General features: G+C 36.1%; 1 protein-coding gene across 1 annotated transcript; it reads left to right on the forward strand.

Annotated features, from left to right (window-relative positions):
- Positions 1 to 5,137: 5,137 nt before the first annotated feature.
- On the forward strand, positions 5,138 to 7,779 carry LOC121260102. The gene is made up of 3 exons (XM_041161952.1): positions 5,138 to 5,312; positions 5,495 to 6,966; positions 7,204 to 7,779. The coding sequence occupies exons 1-3, from the start codon at positions 5,138 to 5,140 to the stop codon at positions 7,777 to 7,779; spliced, it is 2,223 nt and encodes a 740-aa protein (XP_041017886.1).
- Positions 7,780 to 19,016: the final 11,237 nt, after the last annotated feature.

Below are 19,016 nucleotides of genomic sequence, written 5' to 3' on the forward strand. Positions count from 1 at the left end.
TTCATTACGACCATATTATTTATAATAAGCATATTTATAGGATTACAAGGCAGAAGTCCTAATTTTCATTTTTCTGCAATCTTCACTCAAGCGGAGTTTCGAGCACACATCGAGTGAATTTTCTATCTGGTTTTTGCTAGAGCGCCAAGCCGAGCGACTATCAAACGAACTCTTTGCCAGTGCTTTGCTCGAGTCTCCCTCGACTCGAGTGAACTTTTTGTCTGCGAACCTTTTGTCTAGTGACCAAACATGTTCTAGGCCTCTACACCTAATTTTATATATATAAATATATATATATACATATTTGGTGTGTATGTGAGAAACATGTGGATTTGAGATGGACCAGTATGCTTGATCATGGTCTCATCCAATTTTAATAAACAGAAACCTTTTGAGTAAGTATAACCAGAAGGTAACCAAACTAATTTATTGCCTAAATTACTTATATTGAAAAAATAACTAATGTTGTTTATAACACACACACACACACAACAACAACATGGAATAGCAAATGATGGCTTTAATTTTCTAATTAGGTTAAAGTGATTGAGAGTAATGATAGATATAATCATAAAATGTTTAAATCACGCACACTCCCTTTGGAAGAAAAGTAGAGCCCACTATTATTAATTGAATTTTCTCATATGAGTCTCATATTTGTTAACTTTTTTAAATGAAGTATTCATGACTTACACAACCTAAGACTATATAATATTGTGAAAAATAATGCAACAAAAGTAAAATAAAACAAGAAATCAATTGCACGACATAAATATTTATGTGGTTCGACAACATGATTATGTCTACAGAACTGCATAGAATTTTATTATCTTGACGAATGATAAAATACATTGTGGGATAAAAATACACTATTCCAAATAGTCATATTGTTCATTAATTACATATTTATAGGGTGGTACAACGGAAATCCTAATTTCATAATTATTGAATTATTTGCTTAAGAGTGATTTGAGCGAATTCTCTGTCTGATGTTCACTCGAGCGACATGTTGAGTAAGTATTAAGCAAACTCTTTGCCTGAGTTTTATTAGAGCGATATGTCGTATGAACATCAAGTGAACTTTCTGTATGACAATTCTCGAGTCACAAATAGGAACAAATGTTTTTTTGAAAATTCACCAAAAAATCGTGACGAATCCTTGTCAAGTCGGGTCATCAAATCGGACCACCATAAGAATAAACAAGACTCCACAAACCCAACTTATAAATCGTGACTACTGATGTTAGATAGTTTTCTAGCTCAGGTTTGGGGTTTTATTTATTTATTTATTACAAGTATATATGAATGTAGGTGCAGGTATATACTTTGTAGAGCATGGAACTTAATTAAAATGATTACTCCCTAAATGAGGAGGCTATTACTTGTTAATCTTTCTTTTATTGGCACTGTTAACCTTTTGAATGACAGAACCAAAACAACATTATTAGAGCCAGCTTTGTTGAAGGTAGCCCTTTGGATTAGGCTTTTGTACCACAAAGTTGACAATTATTGCCTCATGTCTTTAATTCTGGACAGATCATAAGTTTAAATAGGCAATTAGAGACATCATTAGTTAAAAGTGGTATTTCTACGAGACAATGATTATTATCCGAGAGGTTAAAATTTACAATTAAAAATAGATTTTCATGAAATTTATTGTATCATAATATATTACGTTATATTTATTTTATAATAAAAATTATTATATAATCTAATAAATCATATTAGACACGTCAGTTTATATATTTTTTATAAATTCATTTATAAATCAAAGATTTTTCACATGGTAATGATAAAGTAAAGGCTAGTTCAAAGCTTTTGGGCACACTTGAACGATATTAATTATTAGGGTTAAGTAACGTTGTCAGTCAACATCATCACCCAACCGTTTGAGTAATGATTGTCAAAATCACAACGTTACACAGTGCAGGATATAGTATCTACCATCTAGCTTAAGTATAAGGAGTTTCTATTTACTGAAATGCATGTGGGTGGTACTTGTATAGCATGGACTTTTTTCCCATATTAAGATCAATGTCCCACCGGTTCTTCCGCTCGACATTTTTGCAAGAATTTGGATTTATTAGAATTTTCATTCGAATTCTAATGCCTAAAGCAAGTGAATAATGTTAAATACAGTTTTAATGTGTGCAAGTTTTGTTTACTCCTTTTAAATAAGAGTGAGTTCTATACGTAACCATTTTTTTCAAAATGAGTACACGGATCTTGCACATACTAGGATTACAAATATCACTTATCACAACAGAACAAGGATAAATTATGTAGGTTCAATATATAACATTTACGGGAAACGAATAGAACCGTTTTCCTCTCCTCTCTGTAGGGTGAGGTTCTTCCTTTGTCTTTTGACAAAGCTAACTTCTCTTAGGCTTTCAGTTTGGAGAGGTCTTGGCAAGATGACAAAGTAGATTACACAGCGTTGGGAATCACTGAAACTAATGGAAGAGGAGCAACAGCAGCTCACTCTCCCAGAGGAAGCACTATTATCATCCAATATCAAAGGGAAACATTGTCTACATGCAATGATCTTCAATGACAGAACAAGAAATAGGAGGCTTTTAAGTCAACAATGTCCAAGGCATGGAACATAGAGGGATGGATTACTTTCAAGGAGTTTGGTACGAACAAATTTCTTCTTGATTTTCAGCTATTTTCAGATAAAAACAAAGTGGGAGACCATGGTCTTTTGACCGTCACTTAGTCTGCATGAAGGAGTTCGAAGGAGTGTTATCTCCCACAGAGGTGCAGTTCACCCATGAGCCTTTCTGGATTCAGATTCATAATCTCCCCTTTGTTGGGATGACTAAAGAAGTTGGTGCGTTAGTTGGTTTGGGTTTAGGGAAAGTGCTTGAAGTCGAGGTTGACACCGAGGGAAATGGCTGGGGCAGTTATCTACGAGCCAAGGTTGATGTTAATATCACAAAACCCCTACCAAGAGGTCGTATCCTTAAGGTTGGAGACAGACAACACTGGCTTTCCTTCAAGTATGAGAGACTGCCACTTGTATGTTTCAAATGTGGACTCTTGATGCATGGAAAAAGCAGCTGTGCTAAGCGAGCCCAAGACTCTCATGACACAGAGCAATATGGGTAATGGTTACGTGCTAGTTCTTCATTTTTACAAGGTAAACCCCTGAGAAAGTATGGAGGTTCCATGGAACATGACCATGGATCCTCATGGAGATGGCACACAAACGAGGAAGGGGGTGGAACTTCCAATTTCGGTGCTACACCAACCCAGACAAGGAAAGAGGACTCTGAGTTTACCAGAACAGGTGGTATAGTAGTTGGCTCATGTTCCCAAGACAATGACATCTCAACTTTGGCAGGACAATGGCCACCTGACAGTTGCAGGGATTTTGTCAACAAAAGTCCTGAGACGTTCCTTTCTGATGAAGGTCCTACTATCATCCAAAACAGGCCCTCAAAGGATCACACAGACCTTCCAAATCAGGTACAACCCTTGACCCCACCTGCCTCTTTTGTTGAGGATGAAAAAGCGAGACTAGCTGAGGACCCCATCACCTTAACTCAACAACTCTCAGGGTGCCATACCACCCTGGATCATGACATGAGGGCTCTTTCACCCACTAAACCTATGACTAGCAGTACCTGGAAGAGAAAGGCAAGAGGGCAACTAACTGCCCTCACAGATGTCACAAACAAACCCATTGATTTTGCTCGTGTGACTCATACCAAGAGGAATGCTAAAGAAATGGCCCATGAATGTAGTAAGCAAGAAAACAAGAAACCTAAGCTAAGGCTCATGTCTGCAAGGAGCAAAACTCAGAACAGTTTGGTGGAGGCTGGTTTGCAGCCCCACCAATCCCAATGAACTGCTTAAGTTGGAACTGTCGAGGGCTTGAGAACCCTCAAACAGTTCAGGAACTTCACCTCTTGGTGAAAACAAAGTGCCCCAACTTGGTTTTTCTTCTGGAAACCAAGTGCTCTCGTGATAGAATGGAAAAGCTACGAATTAGACTTGGTTTTGATAGCTATTTTTGTGTGGATAGTAGAGGAAGGAGTGGAGGTCTGGCCTTACTATGGAACTCATCTATTGAAGTTGACCTCACTTACACTAACTGGCATATTTCTGCCATGTTAAAGCCCATCTCAGAAAATTCAAAATGGCAAATCACTGGCTTCTATGGCCATCCCATGACTACAAAAAGACATGAGAGCTGGAACCTGTTACAAGCTCTAAAACCTAGTGATAATATCCCTTGGCTTTGTTTTGGAGATTTTAACGAGATCACCCATCAAAAAGAAAAAGTTGGGGCCTCCCTTAGACCTCATAAACAGATGGCAATCTTCAGGGAAGCACTTTCTTCTTGTGGCCTGTATGATTTGGGTTTCCATGGTGATAGATTTACCTGGGCAAACAATAGGGATGGGGACCAATACACTAAAGAAAGAGTTGATAGGGCTTGTGGCAACTCTTTATGGATAGAAAAATTTGCCACCCATGCAGTATACCATTTAGAAAGTACCCAATCATATCACAAACCAGTCCTAATTCAATCAAAGGGACTAGAGACTGTTCAAAAAAGAAACAAGATCTTCAGGTATGAAGCAGCATGGAGTAGCTTGGAGGACTGTGAGAGCATTATCAAAAGGGCCTGGGAATCCTCAGCTCATAAACCAGGGGCCATTCAAATAACTCTTCAAGGGCTCAGGTTCTGTCAGGAAGATTTAAAATTATGGAACATAAGCAATCATAAGAATAAAGGGCAGTATCTCAAAGCTAAAACTGAGGAGCTAAACCACCTGAAGAACATGAATCAAGGTCACTTAAGTGCTGAAATAAAGTTGGTGCAGAAAGAGCTGAATAGTATTATGGATGCAGAAAACCTCAAGTGGCAACAAAGAGCTAAACAGGCATGGCTAAAGGATGGGGATTGAAACACCTAGTTTTTTCATAAGTGTGCCAGTCAGAGGAAACAAACCAATACTATTAGTAGGATTGTAGGATTCAATCCAGTTCAGGTCAGGAAACAAGTGATCCTCAGGGAATATACAATGCCTTCCAACGGTTTTTCTCTGACTTATATTCAACTTCTCAACCAGTGGGTATAAAGGACTGTCTTGCAGCAATGGAATAGGTGGTCACAGAGGACATGAACTCGACCCTATCCAAACCTTTTACAGCTGAAGAGATTAAAGCTGCCATATTCAGTATGAATCCATTAGGCTCTTCTGGGCCTGATGGTTTTCCAGCAAAATTTTACCAGGAATACTGGGATACAGTTGGCTTTCAAGTCTGTGAGGTAGCTTTGGAGGCACTAAATGGAGGCAAGTGGAAGGCAAACTAAATGAGACTTTCATAGCACTTATCCCAAAGAAGACTAACCCAACTCCAGTCTCAGACTTCAGGCTAATAAGTCTATGTAATGTATTCTACAAAATCATTGCTAAGACCATTGCAAATAGACTCAAAACTATCTTGACTGAGATCATTTTCCCTACACAAACAGCTTTTGTCCCAGGGAGGCTTATAACCGACAACATCATTATGGCTTTTGAATCCCTGCACACCATGAAAACCAGGTTGAAGGGCAAAGATAGTTTTATGGCCTTAAAACTCGACATGAGTAAAGCCTACGACAGGATTGAGTGGGATTTCTTGGCTTCTGTTATGCACAAGATGGGCTTTTCAGACTCTTGGATTAGTTTAGTCATGAAATGTGTTACCTCAGTGACTTACTCTCTCTTATTAAGTGGGGTGTCCCAACCTTTTTTCTGCCCCTCTCGAGGCCTTAGGCAAGGGGATCCTCTCTCCCCTTACCTTTTCATCTTGTGTGGTGAAGCTCTCAATTGCCTCCTCAATAGGGCAAAATGTAATGGTTTCATCACATGCTTACCTATTAGACAGAACCATTTGCACATTAATCATCTATTTTTTACAGATGACTCTCTCCTTTTCTGCAAGGCCAACTCGATTGAATGGATTCATCTTTACCACCTGCTGGACACATACGAGAAAGCATCAGGGCAAAGACTAAACAAGGATAAAACTTCAATCTTTTTCAGCAGGAATACTCGAGAGGAAACCAAAGAGATAGTAACAAGCATTGCTGGAATTAGAGGGACAAATTCATGTAAAAAATACTTGGATTTACCAGCCCTCATCGGCAGATTGAGAACCTACTCTCTCAAAGGTGTATTAGCTAAAGTGCAGGCCAAACTAAGCAGCTGGAAAACCAAACTGCTATCACAAGCAGGGAAGGAGATCCTTGTTAAGGTTGTGATTCAGTCAATCCTCACCTATTGCATGGGAATTTTCAAGCTGCCAAAACACTTACTTCATGACCTCAACAAATTGATCAGATCCTTCTGGTGGGGGCTGCAGTCCCAAGACCACAAGATACATTGGGTAGCAAGGAAACAGATGAACAAGTCTAAGAAGTCAGGAAGGCTAGGCCTTAGAGACTTTGAAAATTTTAATGTTGTCCTTCTAGCCAAACAATGCTGGCGGATTCTTTCATTTCCACACTCTCTTACTGCCAGGGTATTTCAAGAGAAATATTTCAAAAGAAAGCACTTCCTTTCTGCGAAAGTGGGCTACAACTCATCCTTCCTGTGGCAGAGTTTTATCTCTGCTAAACCACTCCTTGAGGAAGGTTTAATTTGGCGTATTGGGGATGGGAAATCTGTGACCATCTGGAATGACAAGTGGATCCCTCAAAAATCCACTTTCAGACCTCAAAGTTCAACCAGGTTCTTGCCAGTAGACACTAAAGTTGCTATACTCATCGACTACTCTACAAACCAATGGAAGATTCCCATGCTAGAAGCACTTTTTAACAACACAAAAGCTGGAATCATCAAGAGGATACCCCTCAGTCCCTACCCGAAGCAAGACAAGCTGATATGGAGATGTACTCCTACTAGCACTTTCTCAGTCAAGAGTGCTTACTACCTAAAGGATGAGTTGGATAAAAGTAAGGTAGGCCAAGCCTCTAAGCTCGAAAGGGTGTTTGAACCCTGGACTAAAGTATGGCATCTGCAGATTCCAAATGCTACAAAGACCTTTCTATGGAGGGCCTGCCTAAATGCTCTTCCCTAAAAAACAAACCTATTCCAGAGGAAGGTTACTAAAGATGCTTCCTGCCCCATCTATCACTTATATCCAGAAACCATTGAGCATGCATTGTGGGAATGCTCATCTGCTCAAGATGTCTAGGGTCAAAGCAGTAGGAAGCTTCAGAAAACAAGCTTGCAATCACAGGCCTTCAAACAACTGGTAGAAAGCTTGTTTGAGTTCCTAGAAGATGAGGTGATGATTGAGTTTGCTATCACAGCTTGGATGATATGGAAAAGAAGGAATGAACTAGTTTTTAACAAAACTTTCATGCATCCTAACTCCCTCATTCAACAAGCCAAGGTATTCATTGAGGAGCAGAGTCAAATTCAACATGCTACCACGACCCCATCAACTGATCCAAGGAGGTCATCTCAATGGGAAGCTCCTCCACGTGGCCAACTCAAGTTGAATTGGGATGTTGCCCTTAACAAAAACAACTGCAAGGTGGGTGTTGGAGCAGTTATTCGAGATTGGGAAGGAACAATTAAGGCCACGATGAGAATGAAGCATGATCTCTACCCTGAACCCCTGCTGGCAAAAGCCTATGCTCTCCCGCAAGCATCCATTTTCTGCAAATCTCTAGGCTGGAAAGAATTCATCTTGGAAGGGGACTCTTTACAAGTTGTCAACTATCTAAAGACTGGTGTAGTCAATGATTCTTATGTGGGACAATGATTAGGGACACTAAGTCTATTTTGAACTCTTTTACGTCTTGGACCGTGAGGCAAATTCTTAGAGCTGGTAATGTTGTAGCTCATGTTTTAAGTCGTGATGCACTTAGTATTAGTGATAGTATCTGGTCTGTTGGTACTATCCCAACTTGTATCCAAACACTACTTTAAAGTGAATACATGAGACTTTATCTTTAAAAAAAAAAAAAATATATATATATATATATAACATTTAGATGAACTATATATCGAGTAAATTTTTTAAATAATATTAAATATTTAATAAATATTGTGAGACCTACTTTATATGTTTATCTCTATTTTAGTATAGAGATTAAAGTCCAAGTAAAAGTTTAAGAAATCTAAATTCTTTTTTGCACAAAGCTAGAAGATCTAAGAAGGAAAGTGATGATCCTAACCCAAAGTTGGCATGTCCACCGAAGATTCCTTACATTTCTTTGCAAACCTCCCTACAAACAAAATGTCTTAAAAGTTAGGGACATTACAAAAGTTATTTTGTTTCTCAAACCCTTATTTTCTAATATTTAATGTATTTCATTCTTTGTCTGATTTCATCAACGGCCACCATAAATTTTCCAACCTAATTAAGTCTAAATAAAAAGGAAAATACTCTAACCACAAAGGAATTACACAAAAATAATATCACAAACTGATGTTGCTAAATGTGATTCATCAGATTATAAAGTTATCTTTATTGTAAAATAGATCTAACGGATCAGATGAAGTCATATCAGTTTGTGAGATTACTTTTATGTAATTCGTTTGTGGATGTAGCAGTACTCAAATAAAAATCTTATTAACTAACGGGCATTGATTAAAGAGTTTTACTACTCATCATGATCCCCACAAACCACACATCACACTTATTTTTATTTTTTATTTTATTTTGCTTTATTCTTTTTAAACTAATTGAATTCTTTTATTTATCATCTATATACCACATATTTGATAAGAGAAAAATAAATATAAATATAGCGTGTGATGTATAGACCAAATTAGCAAAATTTTTCTTAACTAAATTGGCTTGGTGCCAAAAAAAGGGCTTTGTCAAGTCCTTTTGTTGACTAGGGGCTTTTTTTTTTTTTTTTTATTTCCTGCCAAAGCAAGAAGGGGGAAAAAATTAAAGAGTAAAGGAATCCAATATTCTGCTTTACAAGTGTGTTCTTTGTCGAAGGAATATAGAGAAATTTATATGGTGCTAATCAATCATTGTTTTTAGAACGTTTACCTACTTATCTTTTGCTCCGTTTCATTTTTGTAGAGCTCGGGACTTATCAATCATGTTAAACGGTTAATTGATAACCCTTGAATTATCCAGAATAGACAGTTTGTGATTGTAAGATTATTCTCGCAAACTATTCAACTATATCTGTTGAATTTTTAAGAGTGGACAGTTTGAGTTAACAAGAGATGTGCAAATTGCATTAATTGAGTTGTTGTGCATTTTTAAAGATTTATGTGTTAGAACGTTGAATGTAGAAGTTTTAGATCGTATGGAATGAGAAGTTGCTATAATATTGTGTAAGTTTGAGAGTATTTTTTATTGTTATAATATTTTTACCCACCGTTATTCTTCGACATCATGATTCACTTAGTCGTTCATTTGCCACGTGAAGCTTGACTTGCAGGACCAGTCCAGTATAAATGGTTGTATCCCATTGAACGATTTTTTGGGAAGTTGAAACGCACAATGGGTAACAATGCCTGCCCAGAAGGATCAATTGCATAAATAAATATTGATAATGAGTAGCATATATTCTGTTCCAAATACTTCTACGGCGTTGACATGAGGTTTGATCATCCAGAAATAAATATTAATGTTAACCAAGCTAGACAACGGAACAGGTTTTCTGTATTTTCCCAACAAGTACATCCACTTGGTGCTCAGCGTTGTTATGATTTGTGTGGAACAAAGTTCGAGAAGCACAGTGGTACATGCTAAACAATTTCCCTGAGATAGAGAGTCACTTAAAGTAAGTTCAAATTAATTGTTAATTAATATTATAATTTACTTTAAAAAATTATACGAATATAAATTTTTTGCTAATGTTTAATTTCAGTGATCATATTAACGTGCTCAAAGAACTGAGAGTAAATGATATAGACCAGAGACATAAACAGGAGTTTCCGTAGTGGTTCAAACAATGGGTAATGACATTAATATAAATGCGAGTTTGCACTAAATTAAAAAATAGATTGGATTGTTTATTTTTTAATGTTTATGCTTTATTTACTATGTAGGTTAGACAAATGCATGCGAGTAATCCAAATGACATATTGGACGAACTATATGCACTGGCACTTGGCCCCTCGAGACGCGCTACTTGATATTCTGCATGTATTTCTCGAGGAAATAGGTATCACACAATTGATCGAGAACTATATAAGAAAACACAAAATAGTAGTGTCATTGCCAAAGGAAGTCATGATGGAGACAATGTTGATTTGTATAGAGTTATCGTAGATATAACTTGAATGAGATATGTGGGGGAGCTTGTAGTTTATATATTTAAGTGTGATTGGTGAGATTTAAGCTATTCTCGAAAAGAAAAACGTCATGATGAATATTTTCTGAGTATTAAGACATCAAAAAAAAGGTATGAAAATAATCCTTTTATTTTGGTTTCCCAAACATCTCAAATATTCTACTTAGATGATCCTGAGTTAAGAAATTAATGGCAAGTAGTACAAACGTTTTCTTCCAGAAATATATATGACGTAATCCCTGAGGTAGAGAGACAAGATGAAGAAGAAGATGATCCATCTACTCAATAAGCATACCAAGAGAGTCAACATGTTTTTAACTTATTTGTGGATTTGAACCAATATGAGATGATCTCATTACATAATGAAGATATTGAGGCTAAAATAGTTGATGTGACAGTTGATCAAAATGTTGAGTCATTTGAAGTATCTACAGATGAAACTGATACAAATAATTGACCGATTTTGTGTTTACATTATACAATATCTACACAGTATCTCACAATTATGCCACCAAAGAGGAAGAAAGTTCGCATCCCATCTCCACTAGTTCCTAGCTCTCCGTTAAACACACCATTAAAAACTGACTCTACGGAACAAAGTAAATAACTAATACTCATTTTTTCAATTAAGATAATTGATAATTGATACAAAGCAAATAACTAAATATTATTTTATAGAGATAACAGTACAATTTCGTCACGGACGAGGCACTACTAGAGGCGTGATGTTGGAAAAATATTGTAAAGTAAGTAAAATTGAGATTAACATTTCTGACAAACATACTGGAGGCGAAGGACAATAAGCAACTTTGCTTGCATCGCATGTGGGTGCTCTTACACGAGCTTATGCACCTTTGGCTACGAGTTCATGGCATAAAGTCCCGCCAAATGTGAAAAGCTTATAAAGAAGCGTTGTTTGGTACGTAATATTTAAATAATAAATTTATATTGATATTATTTAATATTAAAAATGATAATATCTTTATGTGTATATTTTTTTAAGGATGACTTTAAACTAAATTTTGGTCAGAGAGAGGAGTATAAGACTGTGGATGAGCTGATGTGTAATGTATTCTGCAAATAAAAGATGAGGTATCACGAGCATTACAAGAAGTACGAAAACAAGGAAGATGCACACCCGCATCCTTTTCAGGATGTCCATCCTACAAATTGGGAAAAACTTTGCAACATGTTTAAGGATCCATCATATAAGATAAATTAAATGAATTCATTACGTGTCATATTTATAATTTTTGCTTATTAATATTTACAACTTCTATGCAGGAGCAAAGTTCTATAAACAAGACAAATAAATCAAAGTTGAAGATTCATCATCATGCAGGCTCAAGATCTTTCCATCGCCTATTTCTGAAATTGGTAATCTACTCTTTTTTTTTATTCTATATATTTTTTTTTTGGAGGTACTAATTTTAATATTAATTTTATATCTTAATAATGTCTCTTTTAGCAAGAGTCAAACCCAATTATGATCTGACAAAATTGTATGGTGCATCACATACTAATAGTAATGGAAAGTGGACTTATCTTGATGCTCGTGAGAATTATGTAAGTATTATAATTTGTTTTAATTAAACATATTTAGATTTTTGTGTCAATATTAATTTTTTATGTTGTGTGTAGGATAAAATGGTTGCTCCCTGTGCTGAACCTGCATGAGATCAGAGTTCATCAACAAATGATGTTGAAATTTTTACACAAATTATGGATCAACGTTCAGGATATTTAAGGGATTTGGGTCGCGGTGTAAAGCCTTCAAGCTCTTCGTCAACACCAAGTACTACTACTATTGTGTTAGAGAATGCGAATTCCAGGATCGAAGAATTGATTGCAAAATAACATGAGTTAAAGGATCAATTGACGAAACAATCAGACATGGATATGCTCATAAAACAGCAAGAAGAACAACAAGAAGAGTTCAGGAGAGAGATGCAACACCAAATGCAGATGCTTATGCAACAATTTAGGCCTCTAAGCAATTGATTTTCGTGTTTTGCATAAATTTTAGGATTTATAAAATTCTGTACTGATAACATTATTAGTATTATTGCTATTTTATTTATTTAATTTGGACTTTTTAGATTAGTTTTATTTATATTAAACAATTTGTAATGTATTTTTGAAATATAAATATCTATTTTGTTTTAAGTTTTTTATTAAAATGAAAGTATTAACCGCTCGAATGATCATCAAACGTTCGAACATATATAAATCTGACAAAACAGTTAGAACATCACACGTTTGAGTTCGAACGGTCATCAAACGTTCCGAACCATTCGAACAGGCAACTTACTCTTTTTGTTATTACATGTTTGAACCTCTTATTGAATTCTAAAAATTAATATAATTTACATTCGATTATCAATTTGTTTGTCCGAATGTTTCCTCGTGTCTATTTGGTCAATCGAACTGGTATTGATCGACCACCCATGAAGTACATGTTCGAACAGACATTGTTCGAACGGTTTTTGTGGGAGTTCGAACGACTTTCTGGAATGAAATTCAATCGTCCTAGAATAAAATTCATGTTCGAACGTGATCAAACGGTCTAGATCAATTTCATCCCAAAAGGTATTTTTGGGACAAAATGGATATGTTTGTCCCAAAATATATTTTGGGGCACTAATATTGGGACCACCTTAGGACCTTTTTTTTCCGTTCCAAAATATATTTTAGGACAAAAACCTTATCTTTTAGGATGAAAATATTCGTCTCAAAAGATCCAAACTGTTGTAGTGAGAGGATATGTTCAACAGTGATCAATACGCATTAATAAGTACCTTATAAATAAATGGAGTTGGAATCTTAAAAGAGAAATGCATGCCGCCTGAGTTTGCCCCTTACTTTGATAGCTCACGTATTTTTTTTTTTTACTTATTGATTAAGAAATTGACTTCTAGTGTATTTATGTATTTTTTTATTTTTTAAAAATATTTAAATATGTAAAAAAAATATGAAAAAAAAAAACGAAACAACAAATTTATGCTAGGCGATATGCCCAGCGTCATTGCTGGCACTACTCATCTTAAAAACCTTCTGCTTGTTTCTAGTGACCAAACATGTTCTGGGCCTCTGCACCTAATATATATATATATATATATATATATATATATGTGTGTGTGCGCGCGCGTGCGCGCATAATATGTGGTGTGTAAATGAGAAACACGTGGGTTTGAGATGGACCAGTATGCTTGATCTTGGTCTCATCCAATTTTAATAAAAAGAACCCTTTTGAGTAGGCATAACCAAAAGGTAACCAAACCCATTTATTGCCTAGAATACGTATATTGAATAAACAACTGATGTTGTTTTTAATATATACACACACGCAACATGGAATAGCAAATGATGGCTTTAATTTTCTAATTGGGTTAGTCACTGAGTATAATGATTAGTCATAAGATATTTAAATCACGCACACTACCTTTGAAAATAAGTAAAGCCCACTATTAAAAATTAAATTTTCTCATGTGAATCTTTTATTTGTCAACTTTTTAAAATAAAGTATGTTTGACTTGTACAGTCTAAGACTATATAATATTGTGAAAAATAATACAATAAAAGTAAAGTAAAACAAGAAATCAATAGCACGATATAAAGATTTATATAGCTTAACAATATGATTACGTCCATGAAACTGCATAAAATTTTATTATCTTAAGGAATGCCAAAATTCATACACTATGAGGCAAAAATACGCTATTCCAAACGATCATATTGTTCATTAATTACATATTTATAGGGTTGTATAACGGAAACCTAATTTCAAAATTACTGGGTTATTCGCTCGAGAGAGATTTGAGCCAACTCTCTGTCTGATGTTCACTCGAACGACATGTTGAGTGAGTATCGAACAAACTCTCTGCTTGAGTTTCACTGGAGCGACTTGTCATATGAACGTCAAGTGAACTTTCTGTATGAAAATTCTCGAGTCACAAATAGGGCCAATTTGTTTTTTCAAAATTCACCAAAAAATCGTGACGAATCCTTTTTAATTTGGGTCATCAAATCGGACTTCCATAAGAATAAATCAGACTCCACGTACCCAACATATAAATCGTGACTAATGATGTTAGATAGTTTTCTAGCTCAAGTTTGGGGTTTTATTTACTTATTACAAGTATATATGAATGTAGGTGCAGGTATATACTTTGTAGAGCATGGAACTTAATTAAAATGATTACTCCCTGCTTGGTTTTTGGGATTGGAAGCCACGTAATTATCTGTAAATGAGGAGGCTATTACTTGTTAATCTTTCTTTTATTGGCACTGTTAACCTTTTGAATGACAGAACCAAAACAACATTATTAGAGCCAGCTTTGTTGAAGGTAGCCCATTGGATTAGGCTTTGTACCACAAAGTTGACAATCATTGCCTCATGTCTTTAATTCTGGACAGATCATAAGTTTAAGTACTAGGTAACTAGAGACAACATTAGTTAAAAGTGGTATTTCTTTGAGACAAAGATTATTATTCGAGAGGTTAAAAATTTACAAGTAAAAATAGATTTACATGAAATTTATCGTATTATAATATATTACGTTATATTTATTATATATTATGTTATATTTATTTTATAATAAAAAGTATTTTATAATCTAACAGATCATATCAAGACACGTCAGTTTATAAATAAAAATTATTTAACATACTAATGGCAAAGTAACGGCTAGTTCAATGCTTTTGGGCACATGACCTAAACGATATTAATTATTAGAGTTAAGTAACGTTCTTAGTCAACATCATCTGTAACGCCCTGTACCTGGAAGGGTCGGAGAATTACTACCTGTCACTTACAAACCTATCTCCCCAAGCACCTAAAACTCCAAAGACTTCATAAATAACACACAATCTCATATTTCCAAATAACCATAATACAAACTCCATAAATTATCATTACAAAATAGCATAAACCAAAGGGATCCAAAATTTTTCCAATAATCTCAACGAAATAAAATGACACATCTTTAATTCTCAATAGGTCCAAACAACTCAAAGTACTTCAAATGCTCAAGTTAGACCCTTCTACTAACAATAGGACTCGACCTTCTATCCATATCTAGTCAAGCTCCAATTTCTATTCCAGACCCCCAGATGGGAAATTTATGTCATCTAAAAATATATGAAGATAAAGGGTGAGTTATCCACAACTTAGTAAGCAGAGAACATATACTAGTATGTAAACATGAGCCATTTTTAGAAAGAATGGTATGAAAAAATAAAACATTTCATTTTCATAAGCACATCTCGAAACATGTTATCAGAAAGGTCAGAGCGACTTTTTAATCTTTTCATATTCATAAGCCATTTTCATATTCAAAAAAAAAAAAACCGCTTTGGCATAACATAACTGCACATCTTCATCTTATCATGTCATATACCATGTTTAACTCCTGTGGTAGGGTTGTGCTATCCCCGGTGGCCAAACCAGGCAATATCATGTTGTGAAACTTCCTCTTTTTCAATCTCGGAGTCCCGAGGGTGCACACAGGAAAGAACACATAAAAGACCACTTTGTTTTCAAAGTGGGTGCACTCATATCATATCATATAATGTTGGTACCAACCATATCACGTGAACCAATATCATCATATCAGAACCATATTCAGAATCATAATCAAAACAGATAAGTATGCCAAATATTTTCATATCTATATCATATCAAACCACATGCTGAACACATTTATATCATTTTCAGATGATCAATAACAGTTCTAAAATATTTCATATTTGCTCTTTTGCACATTTCGGAAACATGTAAAATATTGCTTATGTCTACACTTTTCATGTCAAAAATATTTCTTTGCTCTTTCCAACATATTTCATAAATGAATGCAAAACATATACTAAGGTTGTTTTTCACATTTTCTTTTTGAAATAACATGCACAATTTTACAAACCAACCTCATTTCATTTCTTTTTATACAAATCTAGCATAGGAACTCCGCTTATCTGGACTTCTTAGTTTTTCCAAAATTTCCTCCCAGTGCCGAACAATTATTAATCATCACCTATAAGGTAATCACGTAATTCCTGTAAATTTCAATTGAACATGTATTTCAATATTTAAGCCTAAGCTTCTAGAATAACTTATTTTAATTCCTCAAAACTTAAAATTCTCATAATCTCAAAACATATCATCACTTTCTAAAATCATCGATGTCCCTTTAATACTTCGACTAAACATTAAAAAAAAAAAAAAAAAAAAAAAAAAAAAAAAAAAAAAAAATCTAACTTACTTACTATTGAAGTGTAACTATAAAATCTCCTACTAGATAATATAATTATAAAAAGAATTCGAGTCCAATTACTCATATCTATAACAGTGAAATTTTAGCTTACTAAAAAAATCTCAGTCCAATAAAATTATTAAAACAGTTTATCAAACATAATGAAATCATGTCTAATAAAAATAAACAAGTTTATCAAAATGATGTATATCTAATTAATCTCAAGTCCAGCCCACTAGAAAAAAAATAACTCACTAGATTTTAAACACCAATCAAATAAAACTGAGCCTATCAGTATAAGTTTTGTAGTCCATTAAAAGCCTCTCCAAAAATTAAAGTATGCCTTTAATAAAAAGGGTAGAAAGGTCAAAACCCAAAACACACTTCTTCCTACTGGGTTCACCGACATATATATATACCATATGTTGCCTTTTTAAGCAACTATCAACAGCTACCAAAAATAAAAACATGCAGAAGCTTAAAACGTGAGTGGCAATAGGAGCTTACTCACGGAAAACTGAGGCAATGGCACCGTGGGAGTGCGACAGAAGCTGGGCTGAGGTGGTGGTGACTTCCCCGATGGCATCGCACAGGGAGAGAGGAAGAGAGAGAGAGTTGAAAATGAGGGAGAGGGAGAGAGTGTGAGAGAAGAGACGGAGGGGGAGAGCAAAACCAAAAGGAGGAGATACGGCGAGGGAGTGCCAGTGGCTTATCGAGGGACAGAGGTGGTGCCCGACGGATTGAGGGTGGTGCAACGACGGCTGGCGGCGTGGGTTGGCAGGTTGATGACACACGGATGGATGAAAACTTCTCTGTTTCTTGGTGTAAAAACAGGGGTGGGGGTCTTGATCGACAGCTGAGAAACCGGACGTGGAACTCGGAGGGGCGGTGGCTTACGGCTGGGGGATGAACTCCGAGTGACTGAGGTACTGGCGTGGGCTATATTTGGTGGGATTGCGGTACGTGGTTTAGCTTGGTGGTGGCAGTTCGCTGGCTGCTAACCAAGCTCCACGATTTGGTATTTTACGGGGGAGTGATGGCTGGTGCGTGATGCGGCCTAGCTGAGGTTCACAGTGAGAGGTGGAGAACTCAGACAAGTTGAGTGGCTGAGAGCATGAAGAGATATTAGCGGCACTGAAACTAGGTCAAGGATACTTAACACTTATATATAAGCTATAAGAAGTAAAGGGTAAAAACCTAGAGGAAAATGATGAGCGGGCATGCATGAAAATGGAAGGTGGACGTGAAACTGTGCGACGTTAAATCTGGAGATGTTTCCACGGGCCTGGGCCTGACAGTGGGCTGGGTCTTACATCCTCCCCCCTTATAAAAATTCTGTCCTCGAAATTTGTTATAAATTGTCAAAACTCTCATCGAAGAGTTGTGGGTACTTATCTCTCATTTCTTCCTCCAACTCCCAAGAAGCTTCACTAGTAGCATGATTCTTTTACAACACTTTAACAAAAGGAATAGTTCGAGTCTGTAACACTTGTTCTTTCTTTTCCAAAATCTGAACTGGTTCTTCCGCATAAGTCATATCCTTTTGAATCTGAAGTGATTCATAGTCAATAATGTGCATTGGGTCGGGAATATATTTCCTCAACATGGATATATGAAACACATTATGCACTGTCGCAAGTGCCAGTGGAAGTTCTACTCTATAAGCCACCGGTCCAATCTAGTCAAGAATTTCAAATGGCCCAATATATCTTGGGCTCAACTTGCCCTTCTTTCCAAATCTCATAACTCCTTTCATTGGTGCTATTCTCAAAAATACTTTATCTCCAACCTCAAGCTCTAACCGGCGGCATCGTTTATCTGCATAACTCTTTTGTCAGCTTTGAACTGCTTTCATTCTAGCTCGAATGATATCTATTTTCTTTGTGGTCTGCTGGATAATCTCTGGCCCCAAAAGTTTTCTTTCACCTACTTCATCCCAATATAATGGAGATCTACACCTCCTGCCATACAAAACCTCGTAGGGTGCCATTCCGATGCTAGCCTGGAAACTATTATTATAAGCAAACTCGACCAATGGTAACTGTTGCATCCAAGTTCCTTTAAAATCCATCACACATGCCCTCAGCATGTCTTCCAAGATTTGAATAGTTCTTTCTGACTGTCCATCTGTCTGAGGGTGAAATGCAGTACTGAAATTTAACTTAGTACCCATTACCTCCTGTAAGCTTTGCCAGAATTTGGAGGTGAAATGAGGGTCTCTATCCGACACAATGGATACCGGCACCCCATGCAACCTCACTATCTCCCGCATATACAACTCATCTAGTTTGTCCAGTTTATAAGAAACTTTAATGGGCACAAAATGAGCAGTTTTTGTTAAGCAATCCACAATCACCCATATAGCATCTTATCCGCTCAATGCCCTTGGTAGGCCTGTCACAAAGTCCATGGTGATATGCTCCCACTTCCACTCTGGAATCTGGAGTGGTTGTAATAATCCTGCTAGTCTTTGATGCTCCGCCTTC

Source organism: Juglans microcarpa x Juglans regia, chromosome 4D (genome assembly GCF_004785595.1).
Source record: "Juglans microcarpa x Juglans regia isolate MS1-56 chromosome 4D, Jm3101_v1.0, whole genome shotgun sequence".
Lineage (NCBI taxonomy): Eukaryota > Viridiplantae > Streptophyta > Magnoliopsida > Fagales > Juglandaceae > Juglans > Juglans microcarpa x Juglans regia.